Raw genomic sequence first — 18,747 nt, forward strand, 5'->3', positions numbered from 1 at the left:
ACCTCGGGTAAGTAGAGAGTGGAGGACACGACAATGTTGGCAGCTTAATGGGATATTTAAGGCTTAATTAAACTTTTGAGTTAAGCGGTTCCACACCTAGGTTCTTACATTCGTGTATGGAATTCAGTAGCGACTCTAGTTTTTACAGTGGTTCAGACGAAATTTCCTTTGCTCATTACTTTGATTCAGACACAGACTCAGACGAAGTACTGTTCGAAATGGCTGATGCTGCAGCTGCAGCAGGGATCGCTACCCTGTCTGACCAACTATCGCAGGCTATTGCCGATAATGCTAAGGATGCTGTCTACCGCGTTAAAGGGTTAAAGAGCTTTGCTGCAAGTAGAACTGCCACATTACCTGAATATCCTGGTGTCATCTTAGAAACAGACCTTAGCAAATGGCTTCAGGACATAGAGAGTAAGACTACCGGACCTAGGTGGATCATTGCCGGTCGCTTTGATGTGGTCCGGGAGTACACTCTAAGTGGGGTACATGACAGCATTGAGGACCTTATTATCAGGGTCAATGATGATTGGGACCGGTTTAAATCTATTCTCACAATGCTGCTGTCCCCAGAACAAACTCTCCAACCTACATTTCATGTGTTAAAACATGCGCGTCATAATCCTGGCGAACGGTTGGTTGAATACTGGCTGCGATTGACTAGTATAGCTAAACGCATTGGAACTCTGCAGCCTCGGTACTATGACTGTTCCTTGTACCATACCATGCTTTGGACAACTTTCTCGACGTATTCCCTGCCCAGTATAGAGCAACACTTGACCAGCAAGAGTTTACAGGCCCTGTCGATGCCCTTGATAAAGTTGTGAGTAAAGCCATTGAGTGGGCACAACGAAGTCACTCGTCGTTGGCAGATGTAAATGTAGCAAAAGAAAAGAGAAGGGATGTAGTTGCGCATGTAAGTGTAGAGTCAAAAGAGGCCAAGGTTCCAAAAGAAAAAACAGGCACTGGAAAATCCACGGGGGATGCCCCAACCAACTGTTATAGGTGCAGTGAGGCGGGCCACTGAGCACGTACCTGTCGCGCGCCTAACCCACTCTCAAAAGGCCAGTACCATACGTTAACACCAGAGGAATGAAAGAAGTTCCGTTGCTTCCGTTGTGGCAGACAAGGGCACTTGGCGAAACGCTGTTTTGCTAAAGTAGAAAACCCAGGTCAAAGACCATGGTGTGATCACTGTAAAAATAGAACTTATTGTACTGACCAACGTTCGGCACGTCCTGAGGAAAAAAAAAAAAGATCGACTAAAAATCATGATCTTGGGGAACGGGACGGATCTGGTGATGATTATGGGAGCATGTGGTGAAATGAGGGATTGCCCCATGCTCTTGGATACCGGAGCATGTCGATCACTCATTAATCAAGGAACCTATGAGAATTTGGGTGAGACCAAGCCTGAGCTCAGACCGTATCAAGAACGAAGGTTAGTATCCGCAAGTGGTAATGAGCTTGAGGTGGTAGGAGTGAGTGAGTGAGTTGATTTCCCCCCCCCCCTGTTAGAGAAGGTGGGGGAGGGGGCTGGGCCATCTTGTAGCCCAGTGCGGTAATGTTTGTTTGGTAGTTACATCGGAGGGGGTTTTGACTTAACTAGGTTGATTAAAAGATGCGGGGTGTTGGATGTGGTGTTATGGATGATGGATGTGGCTATGTTGCTTAGTGTTTGAACGGGTGTGGCGAGAGGGGAGGTGGGTGTTATATCGGGGTCTGGGTAAGCGGCGCCACCTCTGATGGTGGCTGTTGCTCTGCATTTAATAATGTAGTGTAGGAGGGGGAAGGGGGCGTCTGTTCTGCAGTAGCTGCAGATTGCGTTTCTGATGTTACTGATTACTAGATCATGTGATAAGTAGCCGAGGCGGAGGTGGTGTATGTAGGTGAGAAGTCTGTTGGGTGTATGTGTGGCTAGCGGTATTTGTTTATATTTAGTTGCACTGGCGTACCAGATGGCGGAAGTGGAGCCTTGGTTGACATGGTATTCATGTTCTTGTTTTGTGAGAGTGGGTGTTATCGTTTTTATGTCGTGTTTTGTTTGTGTTATGGTCGGTGGTATGTGTATATTTATCTGTGGGTGCGTAAGGGCGTGTTTGGCTGCACGGTCTGCTCGTTCATTGCCGAGTATGTTTACATGGCTGGGGATCCAGTTTATCGTGATTGTTCTGCCTGATTGTGCGATGTTGTGTGCTGTGTTGTTTATTGTGGAGATGATGTGTCTGTTGTTGCAGTGTTTATGTTTGCGTAGTGTTTGTATGGCGGAGAGAGAGTCTGTGTGTATGTTTATGTGCGTCTGTGTATTTGTTGTGTTAGCGTCTGATAGCGCCTCAGCAATGGCTACTAGTTCTGCTTGCAGGGTGGATGCTCCGTCAGAGATTCTTGCAGCGAATTCTTTTTCATTACTGATGAATGCAGCTGCAGCTTTCGGTTGTTCTACAGAACCATCTGTATAGTAGTTTACTGTGTTTCGGTCAGTGATTGTTGCGATTCTTTATAGCGCTTCTTGGCGTAGTAGTTGTGGGAGTGTGGTTTTTTTCCCTGTGATTTTTGGGGTGAGGAGTCTGTATGGTGGGGGGGTCCATGGAGGAGGTTCTTTATATTCCGGTATAGGGGTGTCGGGCTGTTGTGTGATTTTGTTTGTGGCATTGTATTTCCTAATGGCCCGAATTGTGCAGTGTGTCCAGCTTTTGTTTAGGGGAGTGGGGTGTCTGATTAGTTCGGCTTTGATTTGTTTTATAGGGGTAAGGTCTGAAGCACTGTGAGCTAGCTTAGCAGCTATGCATACTACTCGTGCTTGTATTCTGTTCTGTAATGATTCGGTAGCGCACTCCATGCGTAGGTTGACGAGCCGAGTCCAAGGTGGGGCATTTGTTATCGCATGTAGTGCATTGTTCTGGATTACCTCTAGCTTTTCTATTAGTTGTGGTTCTAGGGTTATTAGTGCAGGGGTGGCGTAGTCTATTAGGGAACGGATAGCTTGGATGTAGAAGAGTCTTAGTACTTGATGCGTTGCTCCCACTCCTCTGCCAGCTAACGCTCTGAGTGCGTTTGTTCTTATTTTATATATATATATATATATATATATATATATATATATATATATATATATATATATATATATATATATATATATATATATATATATATATATATATATATATATATATATATATATATATATATATATATATACTATATATATATATATATATATATATATATATATATATATATATATATATACAGTAGAACCTCTCTCAATCGGACTATATGGGGGGAAGGGTTGTCCGAATTAGCAGATTGTCCGGACCATCAGGGTAATCTCCAGTTCATACCAAAAACTGTCTACACATGGTATGTTTGTTAATTATTAACATATATGGCATATGTCAACCCTACATAGCTGCAAAAGATGAAAGGATACTAAAATAACCAAACTAATCATGTACGATAGTTTTGTATTGCATAATTTACAGGTAAGGCCATGACAAGAAACTAGCCTACATTTTAAATTGTAGTAAGTGACTAAGGCCCTTGTAGGCAAAAAAATAAATTAATTAATTAACTGTAATATTTGGAATAAAATAAAACTTATGTAGGCAAAAAATACATTGTCATCTTTGGCATATTGATAATGCCCATCTGGGCAAGAAGCTAATGTTTGATGTACAAGTAAAGCATATTTAAGTACAAAAAATAACCTACAGTAATCATTAAACACTGCAGAATATTCTGACCCATTTTTGTGTAAGCAAATTCCTCCTTTTAACACCTTTATTCATTGCAGAAGCTACACTTGCATTAAGGGGCATGGTAAGGAGGATTAACTTTTGAAATACAGCGTAAAAGTATAAATGGTTGGTGAACTAGTTGATGGAATGAATGCTAGCGTGTGTTTAAACAGGCGCCCACGTTGTGACCTAGCGTGATCCGAGACTAAATGAATGACGATCGCTTTCCGCGCCGATACTGAAAATGACTTTAGAATTACTTTCAACATATTTCTGGAGCTTATTATTTTTAAATTTTGTCCGAATTAACAAGTCCGGATTAAAGGGGTCCACACCAAAGAGGTTCTACTGTATATATATATATATATATATATATATATATATATATGTGGAGCCTCTGTGGTACAGTGGTAGAGTGTGCGTTTCGTACACAGGTAAGCCAGGGTTCGCGCCCCGCCAGGGTCATAAACTTTGAGAGTGTTCATCTGGCCACGTGTTGCATTGGCAGACACAAAGGGTGCTGTGATTGAACCAGTGTCGCTCACTATAAAGTATGCTTGCAGCCAGTCGGCTTGCGCAGGCCGATTACACTTGGTTCACAGACTACACACACATCCAAAGCCACTCCAACACTACATTTACACTTACAAGCACTTCCCACCCTACATACAACCTCTGCCAGACAGCCTAAGCCACTTGGTAGAGATACATTGGCTGTATTGTCCAGACTTTGGTCGGGATAGGCCGGTCCTGCAGTGGATACTCAAATGGCTGATGATATATATATATATATATATATATACATATATATATCTTACATATATGATAGCTATGTTAACTAACAGAATGTTACACTAACTCCCTTTTGCAATTCCCAAAGAGACATCACCGTGCCTGCGTGACGTACTGTGAAAGGAGGCTGGACACACGATCCAGTTTTTGTAGTGTGATGCTGGCTGGGTCCTGGTCCCCTTGGAAGTTTCCTGGAACCAACTCCACCTTTGCACCACACTCCTGCATTACAAAACATGTCAAAATCAGAAGCTACCAGTATTATCAGTTCCCATTATTAGTCAGGGATATGTTACAAAATATGATTTTCATTACACAACTGGTACTGTGAACTAAGAGAAATTGGGAAATAAGCTATTCTCTGCAATGGAAATGGAACTCAAGGGTAATATCTGTGTAACCCAATGTGAACTTTACAGCAAAAAACATTGTCAAAAAAGCAAAGTATAAAGAGGACTTTCTGTACTCATCATTATTCTACACTTAAACAAATCCTAATAACAAATGGGGTGGGCAGAATTCAGAAACATTAACATGAAAGCATTCTAGATTTTCCTTTTATCATCATTATTCTTGTTACTTAAATATTTCTTCTGCGAATGACACAGCTTATATGCTTCACATGAATGGCCAATATAAAATGATGCTGTAAAAATACTACTACGGACTGTATGTTGTACTGGGAACTTTTGCAGTGTACATTACATCTAGGGTTGGTGGCGGTACTGTCAAAGACGAGGGAGAATGGCCATGTGCAGTTTGCCACAAGGGCGTGGGAAGTAATTCCATCTTGTGCGGTGTGTGTGATAAATGGGTGCATAAGAGATGTAGTGGTATCAGAGGTAGACTGCGAGATAATGCTGATTTTATGTGTACGGCGTGCCGGGGTGAGCAGGTGGAGATCGTCAGACGTGAAAGGATTGAACTTGCTGGTGAATCTCTTGAGTGTGTGGAAGAGTTTTGTTATTTGGGAGACATGTTGTGTGATGGAGGTGGGGCTAGGGTGAGAAGTGGTTGGAAGAAGTTCAGGGAGCTCTTGCCTCTCCTGACATTGAGAGGGCTCTCCCTACGTGCTAAGGGGTCTTTGTATGCAGCATGTGTTAGGAGTGTAATGCTGTATGGCAGTGAGACCTGGGCAGTGAGGGAGGAAGACATTCGCCAGCTCAGACGTACAGAAATGACAATGATTAGGTGGATGTGCAGTGCGTCCCTGCGTCCAAGGCCTGGAGGGGTTGGTTTACAATGGATGAGTTGAGAGGTAGGATGGGACTGGAGTGTATTGGTGTTGTGATGAGGAGAGGTAGATTGAGGTGGTTTGGACATGTGGAGAGGATGGAGGATGATAATTGGGTGAGGAAGGTGAGAAGTGTTAATATTGGGGGTGGGGTTATGAGGGGTAGACAGAGAAAGACATGGGACGAGGTCATTATGTGTGACCTTAGGGTTAAGGGACTGAACAGGGAGGCTGCAATGGATCGTGCAGCGTGGAGAGCCGCCATTAGGTGACCAAGGCCTACACATGCAAGCATGTTGGAGCCTTTAAAAACGAAACGATTACAAAAACTACTGTAATATTAACTTGGAAAATGGGAAGTCATTCCTATTGTGACCAGTACCATATGGTGTTTGCTATAATAAAATATCCAGTACTTTCCTCAACATGTTACCAGTTAATGGAGACTTTTTAACCCTTGGAGGTTATACTGTACAACCCCTTAAAATAATCTAAACCAACCAGAATAAAACAACTTAAGAATTCTCAAACTGTGACATGGTTAGGGAAATGGATATCCATACACTTCTAGACTCATAATCTATTTACAGACCTGTTTAATTTGCTCCATTGCTTGTGCAATATGTAGGTCTTCTTGGCAATGGGCAAATGATGCCACTCCCGGCTCTTGTTCATCCTCAGTTAGATCACTAGCAAGTATATCAGATGCTGTGAATAATCTTTCTATGAAAATGGGTGCACCATTATTATCAGTTCTTTTAAAGGCAGAATAAGGACCATCACATCCACTTAGTCCTCTGCAGTCATACTGTTGGCTGTTACCACTATCACTAATACCTGTCTTCCACAAAGACAGAGATGAACCTTTGGTCCTTCTTCTGCTGTCAGAACTTGCTTCACTCTGGAGATCTGGCATAGAGAGAAACCGCTTCCCAGAATTACATGTCTGGGGGTTTTCACAATACTGCTTAAAATTTACAAATCCATCTGTACCAACACCTTGTGGCTGACCGAACTTGGAAGAAGCAAAGGAGTTAGAGGCGGTGTGTGACTGGCCCCCTGAATGGTGTCTCACTGTCTGCCCTCCATCTGGGAATACACTACCTTCTGAGTCACTTGAGGAACTACTCTTCAGACCCAATGTAGGTATGCCTCTCATCTCACGACCACTGTGGAGAACAAATAATAATGTGATAATCTGAAAAGGTACTCATATACAGTACTAATTCACGACTTTCAACATTTATCAAGGTGATTACTAATTTCCTACTATTTTGATGACTAAATTTCAGAAATATTACATGGTCTTGTTTAAGAAGAGCAGTTTTCTACACAGCCCCTGAAGGTTGTCAGAAAGATATTATTGTACTACCATTTAAGCTACAGTAATATTATTCAGCTGGGGGATTCTGTACTTACATCCTGTCCTCAAAGGGTTACTATCTACAATTGAAATTTTACATACTAATACCTAATTCCGTGTTGCTCTTAAGTACCTTACGTTTTTATGAGATAGTTCTCTGTTGCACATAAGGAGAACATGGGTGGGCCTTTGAGCTGTGTAATGATGTAGTGCATTAGTCCTGTTACCCTCATGCAAGTTTTAGACACATCGTGTTCTATTTAGGCAAGGCACTCCCACCAGTTGTGGTCCATAATGGTCTCATTGCAAGGAAAGGCTGGGGTTTATTGCTATGTAATGTTGACAAAGGGTGAGCAACTGGTCGTTCTCTACAGAACTGTCCGTACTGGAATGCCTAGCCCTGTTCCTGTACCTTCCTGATAGATCAACTAGATGATGCATGGATGAATATCTAATTCTGGTAATGTACAATAAGAGGTGAATATACTGTCATAAAATGATTAATGAGAATGTAGAAAGAATATGAACCTCTACACAAAAGTAAATAAAGAAGAAACAAGCTATGAATACCACAAAGCAAATGGTATGAATATGCAGATAAATACAGTATGTCCCCAAATCATTTTTCTTCTATCTGGGGATCAATATGGCACATAAAGGAAGCTGGTATAGCTACAGTCATTTACTGTCAGAATTTTAGTGAGAATTGCTCCTGACAAAGCCAGTAAAAAAAAAAAAAAAAAAAAAAAAAAAAGCCTGAACAATATAGAATATACCCCAACAGTTTCTTACAGTCTGGCACTGTGTGTGTGTGTGTGTGTGTGTGTGTGTGTGTGTGTGTGTGTGTGTGTGTGTGTGTGTGTGTGTGTGTGTGTGTGCGTGCGCAGGAGACACTACACCCAGAGCTGCAATTCACCAGAACTAGCACAATACAATTCCTTGTCATATGCCAAATAGTTATTCTACAAATTACGTGTGCGCACATACCAAAGAGTGCAACTGGGAGGGGGAGAGCATCAGTAACTCCTCAGGTATGAAACCTGGTTATGTACTCTCATGATCCCTGGTCCCATGTTTAAATGGGTTTTGGAAAAACAAAGGCCTGTTTCATCATTCCCTTGTTAGTTATGCCATTCCTACATCTACATAAAGACTGTCAAAGCAGGAGGCAGAAGTAATCCTAGGTTCACTCTTCCATTTCTCCCATGATCAGGGATTTGGCACCCGTTTTTAACACGACAGCATCCAGACTGACTACCGGTTACATTTACGTGAAGCCACAGAACGTGGTGAATATTTTTGGTGTATCAGATACAGCAGGATTCCAGGGGCTTGAATGGTTCAGTGAATGGAAGTGTGGCCCACTGCACTGGGAAAATTTGGGCTGTCTGGACACTGCTACTCCTCACCCTGCCCTACGGTGGGAAATGAGGCCTGGATGACGATGATAAGGCGGAGGAGGAGGAGGAATACAGTTGATGCAGAAGAGGGATGCCTTCATGTGGTGTCACCAATATAACAGCACTGTCATGATGCCTGGTTATACAAACATCCCTCAACTCCAGACAGGCCACTTTAGCCTGCAGTCCACTGGGTCCACATTCTGATAAGTCCAGGGTCACAAAAACATTATGAATAGGAATCCAGTTTGTGGATCAGTTTGAAGAAGAACCCTAGGGGCTGGGGACAGGGGTGGGATGGAGTTAAGGGACAAAATAAGGTGTGCACCCAACTGTTCAGCCATGTACCATGGCTTCTCTCAAGTGGATCCTGGTTGGGTTAGAGGTCAGACATTTGAAGAATGGGGCCTTGCGACTGCTGGTGGAGGCACAAAGATTCACTTCCCACTCACCAAATTATCTTCTGATGATCCAACATCCGTGCTAAACACAACATAGTCATCCCTTAACATCTGCATTTTTAAACATACACAGTTTTAAATATCGGCAGGTGGATATAACATACTGTACATGGATTTAAATATCCACAGGTGGATACAATGCCGGGGCCTGATTCTCTACAGCATTTTATCTCGTTGAACTCTGCTGACACTGTTCAATGCATGTGTAACATTATCCCAGGCACAGTTCATGGCTGTTTTAGTGATGGCATTATCCAGTGAATCAAATATAACACTCTTCCTTTTGGCCACTTCATTTATTAATGCCATTAATTCATCAGGGGAAAAGTTAGGATGGGCTGGGAGTATTTCTTTTCTTCCATGTTCTCCTTTGCAATCTTGGCAGCTGATAGAAGGCGAAAGCTCCGTGATTGGTTGGTCATACCAAAGCTTTGTATTTAAGAGCCTCCGTCAATGGCTAATCGGAAATCAGCTGGTAATGGTTGAAACATCTGATGAACCTGATGACCCTCCACTCATCGTCGAGAACTGGTAAAGTGAAAATTTTAACTGTTTTATAGCTTTTCTTGCCCTGTATTATTTGTAAAAACACCTTGGTCCCAATTAACGTGCCTATATGGTGGATGTGCAAGCGAGTACTATTTGATATCGCACTAATTAATACTCACAACTTATAGGGGAAAATGGTGAATGAGTGACTCCAACTTTAGGGGTTAAACTTTTAAACACTGAGAGTTGCCCTAGTACTAAATAACAGAATACATACATACACGCACACATGTACACCTTCGATGAGCTGGTCTAAACCAGTCTGCTGCCCTCCCCCCCCTCTCTCTCATACCCCTCAATGAGCTGGTCTAAACTGGTTTGCTGCCCTCCCCCCCTCGCGTAAATAATACGAAGCAATATGCACCCAAAGTGCACAGAAATCATACGAGAGTGGCTGAATATGTTATTTTATATTATATTGTGAATGTACAGTAAGGTTGGATGGTGAGGATATGGAGAATGTGAGTGCATTCAAGTACTGTACTTGGGTAGTGTGATGAGTAAGGATGGAACTTTGGGGGATGAAGTGTGTGAAAGGGTACAGCAGGGAAGGAAGGTTGTTGGTTCACTGAAAACAGTGATGAGGAATAGGAAGGTGAGTATGGAAGTTAAGAAGTCACTGCATGATAGTATTGTGATCCCTACCCTGACGTATGGAAGCGAACTGTGGACCCTGCAAGAGGGGAACAAGTCAAGAGTGAGAGCAGTAGAAATGAGTTAGGCTACTTGAGAGGAGCATGTGGAGTGACATGGAGGGACAGGTTGACGAATGAAGAAGTGAAGGAACATTGTGGGGTGGATGTGGATGTGGTTGAGAAGATCAGGAGAAATACACTGAGGTTCGGACATGTGGAGAGAATGGAGAATGAAAGACTGACTAAGAGGGTGTATGTAGGTGAGGTGGAGGGAGGGAGAGGGAGGGGTAGACCGAGGATGAGGTGGAGGGAGGGGTAGACCGAGGATGAGGTGGAGGGATGGAGTTGAGAGGTATATGAGGGAGGGGGGGGTGAGTTGGGGGGAGGGTAGTCAAATGGTGGGTGACAGAGCGACTGGGAGGCGTTTTGTCTGCGGCCACCCTTTGCAGGATTAGGGCTTCGGGCTATAGATAGATAGATAGATAGATAGACTGTGATAAAATACAAGTGATTTAGTGATATTTTTGCAATAATCAGAGTAGTCATGATGCTAAGCGCATCAGCTAGCGAACATTTTTGCAGTTGCAAACTGTGCTGCTATGCAATGAAATGACTCATGACATTATATAACTAAGCTTTATAAAAGTAAGTGGTAATAAAAGCCATTCATGAAGTTTGATAAAAGTTTGTAATGATTTTCCTCACATCATTATTGTTTTGCTAAACTCTAACGTAAACACTGGAATATCGTAACAAAATCATAGCAGACTGGCTAGAAGTGTTTTATTTTTATTATTATTGCAATTACTGTGATGTTACGCGGCTTTAACCCTATTTTGTATGGAAAAAATCTTGTGGTTTGGTGGAAATTTCCGCCTCCTTGAAATATTTCCTGTGTCAGACAGTCAAAACACACCTTATATTCTCTCAAATTGTTCTCCACGCTTGGAGTGCCTATGGACATGCAGTTTGTAGAAAACGATAGTAGAAAGATTGATGTTTGTCTGACAAAAATCTTAGCTCTCAAGATTAACGATAAGTGGGTTAAAACACGAGTTGAAAACACAATTTTTCTCCTATTTCTCCACAATGAGCAAAGTCAGTACGTTGTTATCACAGCCACTGCAGACAAAAGGTTAAGGGGGGGTTCAGGGGGGGTTTTAAGAGGGGCAGCAGATATCCGCGGATTTGTAACATACGCGGATGTCTTTGTTACCTAACCCCTGTGGATGTTAAGGGAGCACTATACACAAAGTACACACAACAAATTCAACAGTGACATATCACCATATACATCATGCTCAAGAACATTTCCAACCTAAAAACAGCCAATGACATCACAATGCAAAAGATCCCTTATGAATACATACTCACAGGACAGCAGAGTGGCTCCCATACTAAAGCACCTTGAACCTGTCGACATCTTAAAAAATCACCACCTCTAAATGACTCCCATATAAATATGAAGCAGCTACTTTTCCTGATCCAAAAAACCTGGGGACAACAACAACAACTACAGCTTGGTTCCATAATCTTGGTGGGAATTAGGGGTGTATGATCATTCGTTCATTCATTCATTCATCATCTAATAATCCATCCACCATCCAAGCCTATGTTGCCCTATGAGAAGCGTAGGAGTCCGGAGCTAAGAAGGTTGGTCCTGACATTTAAGATATGAGTGACCAGTCTCACTCATCCCTGAGTGGCATTACATGAGCAATAAACTCCAACCACCCCATGGATATAAACTTTCACTGGCTCACCCCAATTGGAGTGCCTTAATTACTCACTAACCCACCAGGTTCCATAATTTGGTTATATGGTTACCACCCAGCATAGTAAATGCTTTCCTGGTGTTCAGAAAACCATTTGGCTTGTCACTCAGTGTAGAGTCGCCCATAGGCAGAAGGAAGAGGAAAGAATGAAGGAAAGAAAGACAAAAGGGGAAGAAAGGAAGTCATGATTATTATTATTATGGAGAAAGTGGAATGAAGAGCTTGTTGGATATATAAGAAGGCATGGATGAGTGAAACTATGCAAGCAGAGTGGAAAATGCTGTGATTATACCCCTGTTATAAAAAAAAAAAAAAAAAAAAAAAAAAAAAAGAGAGAGAGAGAGAGAGAGAGAGAGAGAGAGAGAGAGGGAGAGAGCAAAGTGAGTATAAGAATTATCATGGCATAAGTTTATTGAGTGTGGCAGGGAAGGTATATGGAAGAATTATTACAGAGAAAGTATGAAAGATATCAGAAGTCCTGGTGAGTGATGAATGGGGTGGCTTTAGAAGTTGGCAAAGGATGTGTGGATCAAATATCTGCAGTGAAACAGATAGTGGAGAAGGCTTGTGAGTAGGACTATAAGGTGTTTATGGCATTCATGGATCTGGAAAAAGCATACGATAAAGTAGACAGAGAAGGACTGTGGAAGGTTTTGCATATGTACGGTGTAGATGATAAGCTGCTAGATGCCTTCAAGAGTTTATACGATGGTAGTGAAGCATGTGTAACAGTTAATGGGCATCTCAGTGAATGGTTCACAGTCGGTATGGGTGTGTGACAAGTTTGTGTGATGTCCCCATGGTTATTCAATATATATATATGGATGGGGTGATGAGAGAAAACACCTGTATTGGAGAGGGGGATGGCGTTAGTAATGAATGCCGATGGACTGAATATCTCAAATTTGTTGTATGCTGATGATGCTGTACTACTTGCAAATACCAGACAAGAACTTGGTAGACTAATGAAGAGTTTTGCTGATGTCTGTGAGCATCATACCTTGATAGTAAATGTAGAAAAGAGTAAAGTGATGGTTACTGAGAGGTGACTCCCAGTGTGACATTACAGTGAATGGAGGGAGACTGGAATTTGTGAGAGTTCAAATACCTGGATACAGTGATAGAAAAAAAGAGGAAAATGTGCAAAAGAAGTGGAAAGTAGTGACACAAAGAAGGAAAGTAGTTGGTGAAATGAAGGTCTTCATAGGAAACAAAGGCTTGAGTGATGCAGCTGCACAAGGCTTACATGAAGATGTGTTAGTGCCAACTTTAACATGTGGATGTGAGACTATGGTGTGGCATGAAAATGAAAAGTCAAGAGTATGAGCAGTGGAGATGGGACTGCTGAGGAATGTACGTGGAGTACAGAGAGTGGATAGAATACGAGTTAATATGATTTGTGAAAGATGTGAAGTGAGGAAGTCTGTGGACACCAGAACTGAAGAAAGTGCACTGGGATGGTATAGTCATGTGGAGAGAATGGATAACAATAGTGGTAAAAAAGGTATATCTGAGCAAATCTGAAGGAGGGAGGAGGTGAGGTTAACCAAGGAGAAGGTGGCGGGATATGGTGCGTGAATGTGTGAGGAAGAGAGGTTTGGAAGTCGGTGAGGCGAGGGGACTGACAAGAGATCGAGCTGGCTGGATGAATATTGTGAGGAAAAACGCAGGGTCAGGGATCTGGCACCCCTTTTAACATGACAGCATCCGGACTGATTCTAGCTACAGAACGTGGTGAATGATTCTGGCGTATCAGATAAAGCCAAGATTCCTGAGGCTTGAATGGTGAGTGAGTGGAAGTGTGGCCCATTGGACTGGGCAAATTTGGGCTGTCTGGACATTGCTACTCCTCACCCTGCCCTAGGGTGGGAAAAGGAGGTCTGGATGATGATGATGATTATTATTAAGAAGAGCAATTGGTGAAAAAGAACTGGATTGGATGTGAGAGATGTAAAGCTGAGAGGATGACCACAAGTAGGATGGATGGACAGTGCGAAGAGGGCATTAGATGCAAGATGGATGGATGTTGAGCAAGGAAGAGTGGCTCCATGTGATAGGAATGACTTGAGTGAAATTAAGAATGAATAAATGGTGATACACCCCTAAGGGGATATTCTCCTGCATTTGGTCTGATCAAGTCAGGTGCAGGTAAGGGGATGGGTTCATTATGATCTGGCAGGGGTAAACCAGCTCTGCCATCAGGCCCTGCTGCGGATGTCACTGACTGCGCTGCGCAGTTGACCCTCGTGTTGTGTGGTGCAGTAAGGATCTGTCCTTCCTCCCCTTGGGGCTAAGATACGAATAAATGTGTGTGTGTGGATGAGTAAATTGGACGTGTGTCTTCCTGTCTTAGCTACCTCCCTTTCTTTGGAGGATGCAGCCTAGGTATATAGATACAGCCTAGGAATATAGATAGATTATTATGAGGACGATAATGAATATGATTTTATACCCACCTGCCTGGTCGACTGCCATTATAGGATGTCTTTTCCTGCTGAGTAGTGCTACCTGAAGTCTGACGGTCTCCTGCCACCTTCACACTGGTGCCAACATCCCTGGTAACTTCTGAATCCAACACAGATGGATCCTGTGATACCACAAAATACCAGCTGAGCATCAGTGGTGGCCAGTCAAATACACTCATTACTAGAATACCTCACAAAAACTTCTTCTCAAGATTACTGTTTTTATTCCATTCTTACTAACACCAGACTATTACATTTACGTCCCAGATATCTGGTACTTTTTGGTTAAGTAACCTCCTTTAACTCCTTCAACCTGATGACATATTTATGCGACACAATATGTTAGCCTACTAACCATGTTACCTTACACCTGTGATTTTACAATCAACTCTACAAGAATGCAACAACTTCAGCCCATAGTATCAAGAGGGGAGCAGGTGATCAAGTAGTTAAAGATGTTGACCACTGTCAAAAAGAATCCGCATTCAGTCTCTGGCTGGGGTAGGGAAAGGTCTGATTACAGTGCTGAATATGAATTCCACTAAAATGACCTCTACTGATCTTTCACATGACCCAACAATATGTCCGAGAAATACAGTCATATCATTACACCAGTCCTGAATGAGACAGCCCTACCATGTATTAAATATATACTGTGGGCACTAGTGCCAAAGTCATGACATGTGAAGGTGTGGCACTTAAGAGAACTGCTGGTCTCAAAGATAAGTCTACAAAGTTTAAGTACAAATTCAGATACATTAATTTTAAAAATAATCATCATACCTTCTTTTCCTACCTAAACATAGGGTAAACTTAGCTGGGTTCCCAAAACAAAATGAGAAACCAGGAAGGTGGGAGAACTATCAGCAGCATGTCCACTTGAAACACACACACACACACACACACACTACATATATATATATATATATATATATATATATATATATATATATATATATATATATATACAGAATACTGTATAAAGTAACCTGGTGCGAATGGCCCATGATGGAGGTGACAGCTGAGAGGACTCCTTGCTGCTGCTCTTTCAGCTTCCCGTTTTCCTCTTCTACTTTCCTTAGTGCTTGCTTCAACCCTTCCATCACCTCCATATGGCTTTCCTTTAGCTCTTGGATTTGCTCTTCATGTCTACAATACAAAATGCTTCATGTAACATCAATCCTGCCTGAAAATAAACTACAGATATTTCAATGCCTGCTGTCATTAAATTTTCAGTTAATAAGTGAGTGGATGGTGAGTGCCCCCACCTACCATTAACAGTTAGTGGGCAATTAAGATGCTCCAATCAGATTGAGCCTGTGCATGTTTATATCCAAGGGGTGACTGGGGTCATTGCTCATGTAATGCCACTCTGTGATGTGTGAGGCTGGTCACTCTCACCTTAAATGTCAGGACCAACTTGCCTTGTCCTGGGCTCCAACACTCCTCTTGGGGCAACACTGGATTAATTTTTTTTTTTTTAAATCAGTTTGTGATTTTGTGTGTGTGTGTGTGTGTGTGTGTGTGTGTGTAATTCCTCATGCTACTCTATCCATGACAGGTGACTGAAATAATAGGGATATGATCTTGTTCAAGTAACTCATACATGAGAAAGCAGGCTGTGCCATGACCACCGTAATAATGTTTTGTGAGTCTCTTGACTGTGTGGAAAAGTTCTGTTATTTTGGAGACATGTTATGTGCTCGAGGTACGGATGAAGCTTGCTCTGTGGCTAGTGAGGAGTGGCTGGAAGAAGTTCAGGGAGCTGATCCCCAGCCTGAGATTGAGAGAGATATCCCTCCATGGTGAGGCATCTTTGTATGTAGCATGTGTTAGGAGTGTAATGCTGCATGACTGTGAGACCTGAGCAGCAGAGCAAGAGGATATCTGCAGACTCATATATACAGAAATGAGAATTTTTAGGTCGAGACTTCACGGGGTTAGGTTTACGATGGAAGAATTAAGAGAAAGGATGGGACTGCAGTGTATTGGTGTGATGAGAAGAGGTAGACTGAGATGGTTTGGGCATGTGGAGAGGATGGGGGATAAGTGGGTGGAGAAAGTGAGAAGTGTGAACGCTGGGGATAGGGTTGCAAGAGGCAGACCAAAAAGGACCTGGGACAAGGTCAGAGAGTGTGACCTCAGAGATAAGGGACTAGGGAGGCGGCCTGAGGTTAAGCAGCATGGAGAACCACCATTACGTGACCAAGCTGATGCATGCAAAGATGTTGGAGCCTTTATAAACAAAATAAACAAAAGTACACGAATGTGTGTTCTGATGCCTGCTGAAGAACATCACTGTAAAGACATTTTATCATGGTGTCAGAGTAAGTTTAAAATGGATGTTTGAGTGAATGGTTCAGTAATAGCACAGCAGTCAGACAAGGGTGGGTAATAACCCAGTATATACATAACAGGCACCTGGTGGTCTAGTGATCTTATTAAGAGTCCAGCTGGAATAATGGTCTTGCCATACACGAGTTCAATCCTCAAAAGGGGACTTGAGGTTTTTCAGTCACGAACAATGGCAATAAGGGAAGAGACTAGCCATCTTTCCTTATATGTGATGATGTAGGATACAGTTGTCCATTCTCAAGTTCCTACATATTAAAGGGAATACAGTAATGAGACTGGCTGTTGTCATCAAAACAAAGTGTTAAGGAAATAAGAATGAAATTGCTGAGGAAGGAAATAATGTATTTCAAAACTGATTTACACAAATGATGCTGAGATGCCAGCTAACAGTGTGAGATATCTTTGCACAGTGGATCAAAATTTGTGAATGAGAATATCTACAGTTAATGTAAATAACAGTAGTGATAGCTGTTAAAAGAGAAGTTAGTTCACCAATGGAAGAAGATTTAAATTGGTGAATGAGTATACGTTCAGTAAGTAAGAGCAGGGACAGAAAAAAATGAGCGTGAAGAGGAGGGGGATAGGAGAATGGCTCAATAAAAAAGTAACTGATGCTATGAAGGTCCTGATTAAAAACACACTGTACTGAACAATTAAATAAAAAGGCTACATCATCATCATCATCATTATCATCATCATCATCATCCAATCCTGTGTTGCCCCATGAGCAGTGTAGGAGTGTGGGGCTAAACATGTTGGTCCTGGCATTTAAGATGAGTGACCAGCCTTACACATCCCAAAAAAGGCTACAAGAGAACTAACTGATGTAGTGAATATACAAATCTGCACATGGATATGAATTTTAGTACATGGAGATATATATATTTTTTTAATCCATACATTTGATTACAGGAAGCTGAGAGAAGGAAGAGAGAGTTTTGTAGAGAGAAAGAGAGAGGCGAAAAGATTAGTAAGACTGAGTAAGCAGGGAGTGGATAAGGAATTTGGAAGGAATTTGAGGGTAAAGTGGAGGGAATGTAAGAAAATGTTCTGGAAAGTGGTAAAGAGAGATACACAAGGTGTTAAAGCTAGTCAGGAAGCGAAAGGTAAAAATGGAAGATTACTAGTGAAGAAGGAAGAAAAGGTGAGCAGATGGAGAGAACACTTTATGGAATTGTTAAACATAGAGAATGAAAGTAATGCGAGTATGAGTGGCGGAGAATGGCTGCGAGAAGGAGGGATGTGAGAAGAGAGGAAGAAATCAGTAGGATGGAAGTTGTGGATGCAATGAAGAAAGTCACAATGGGGAAAGCCCCAGGAAATGATGGAGTGTCTGGTGAAATGCTGAAGCATGGGGGAGAGAGAGCAGCAGAACGGATGTGGAAGATGTGCAGATTGGCCAGGGAGGAAGGGGGAGGAAGGTAAAGTCCCGGAGGATTGGAAGTCAGGTATAATTATTCCCCTGCACAAAGGAAATGGGGAAAAAGAAGTGTGTGATAATTATTATGGGCATTTGTCTTCTTAATGTAACAGAAAAAGTATATGGCAGGATACTTATTGACAGAGTTAGGGAAATAACAGAGGAATTAGTTGGAGAAGAACAGGGAGGTTTTAGGATGGGAAGAGATTGTGTAGATCAGATATTCATACTTAAGTCTTTAGTGCAAAAGTTTCTAGAGAAGGGAAAGAAGTTGTATGCAGCCTTCATGGGTTTGGACAAAGCATATGGCAGGGTGGATAGACAAGGACTGTGGAAAGTATTAACCCCTACACGTCGGGGATTTTCCAATGTCGCACACTCCTCCCTACAGGGAATTTCCGTGATTTTGGAAAAAATACCCTTATTTCAAACCCTAATATCTGCCAAACTATAAGAGCTAAAGAAAAAATTAAAGATACATAAGAATCAACAACTCTTCCTCTTTCAAATGAAAGTATCTCAACATCTCCATGTGGTCCCATCAATGAGTAAAGATAA

The 18,747-nt window shown here is 42.1% G+C and overlaps 1 protein-coding gene across 1 annotated transcript in view; it reads right to left on the bottom strand.

Annotated features, from left to right (window-relative positions):
- Window positions 1-4,625: 4,625 nt before the first annotated feature.
- Window positions 4,626-18,747, bottom strand: part of LOC145398996 (uncharacterized) — a 57,104-nt gene continuing 42,982 nt past the window's right edge. The window contains exons 9-13 of the mRNA XM_080271724.1: window positions 15,404-15,563; window positions 14,406-14,536; window positions 6,760-6,935; window positions 6,359-6,489; window positions 4,626-4,754 (exon numbers count right to left, since the gene is read on the bottom strand). Of these exons, the coding sequence (XP_080127850.1) occupies window positions 4,626-4,754; window positions 6,359-6,489; window positions 6,760-6,935; window positions 14,406-14,536; window positions 15,404-15,563 (727 nt within the window). The remainder of the gene's footprint in view (window positions 4,755-6,358; window positions 6,490-6,759; window positions 6,936-14,405; window positions 14,537-15,403; window positions 15,564-18,747) is intronic.

This window comes from Coenobita brevimanus, chromosome 47 (genome assembly GCF_032717465.1).
Source record: "Coenobita brevimanus isolate Jiangsu-jjx chromosome 47, ASM3271746v2, whole genome shotgun sequence".
NCBI classification, from domain to species: Eukaryota; Metazoa; Arthropoda; class Malacostraca; order Decapoda; family Coenobitidae; genus Coenobita; species Coenobita brevimanus.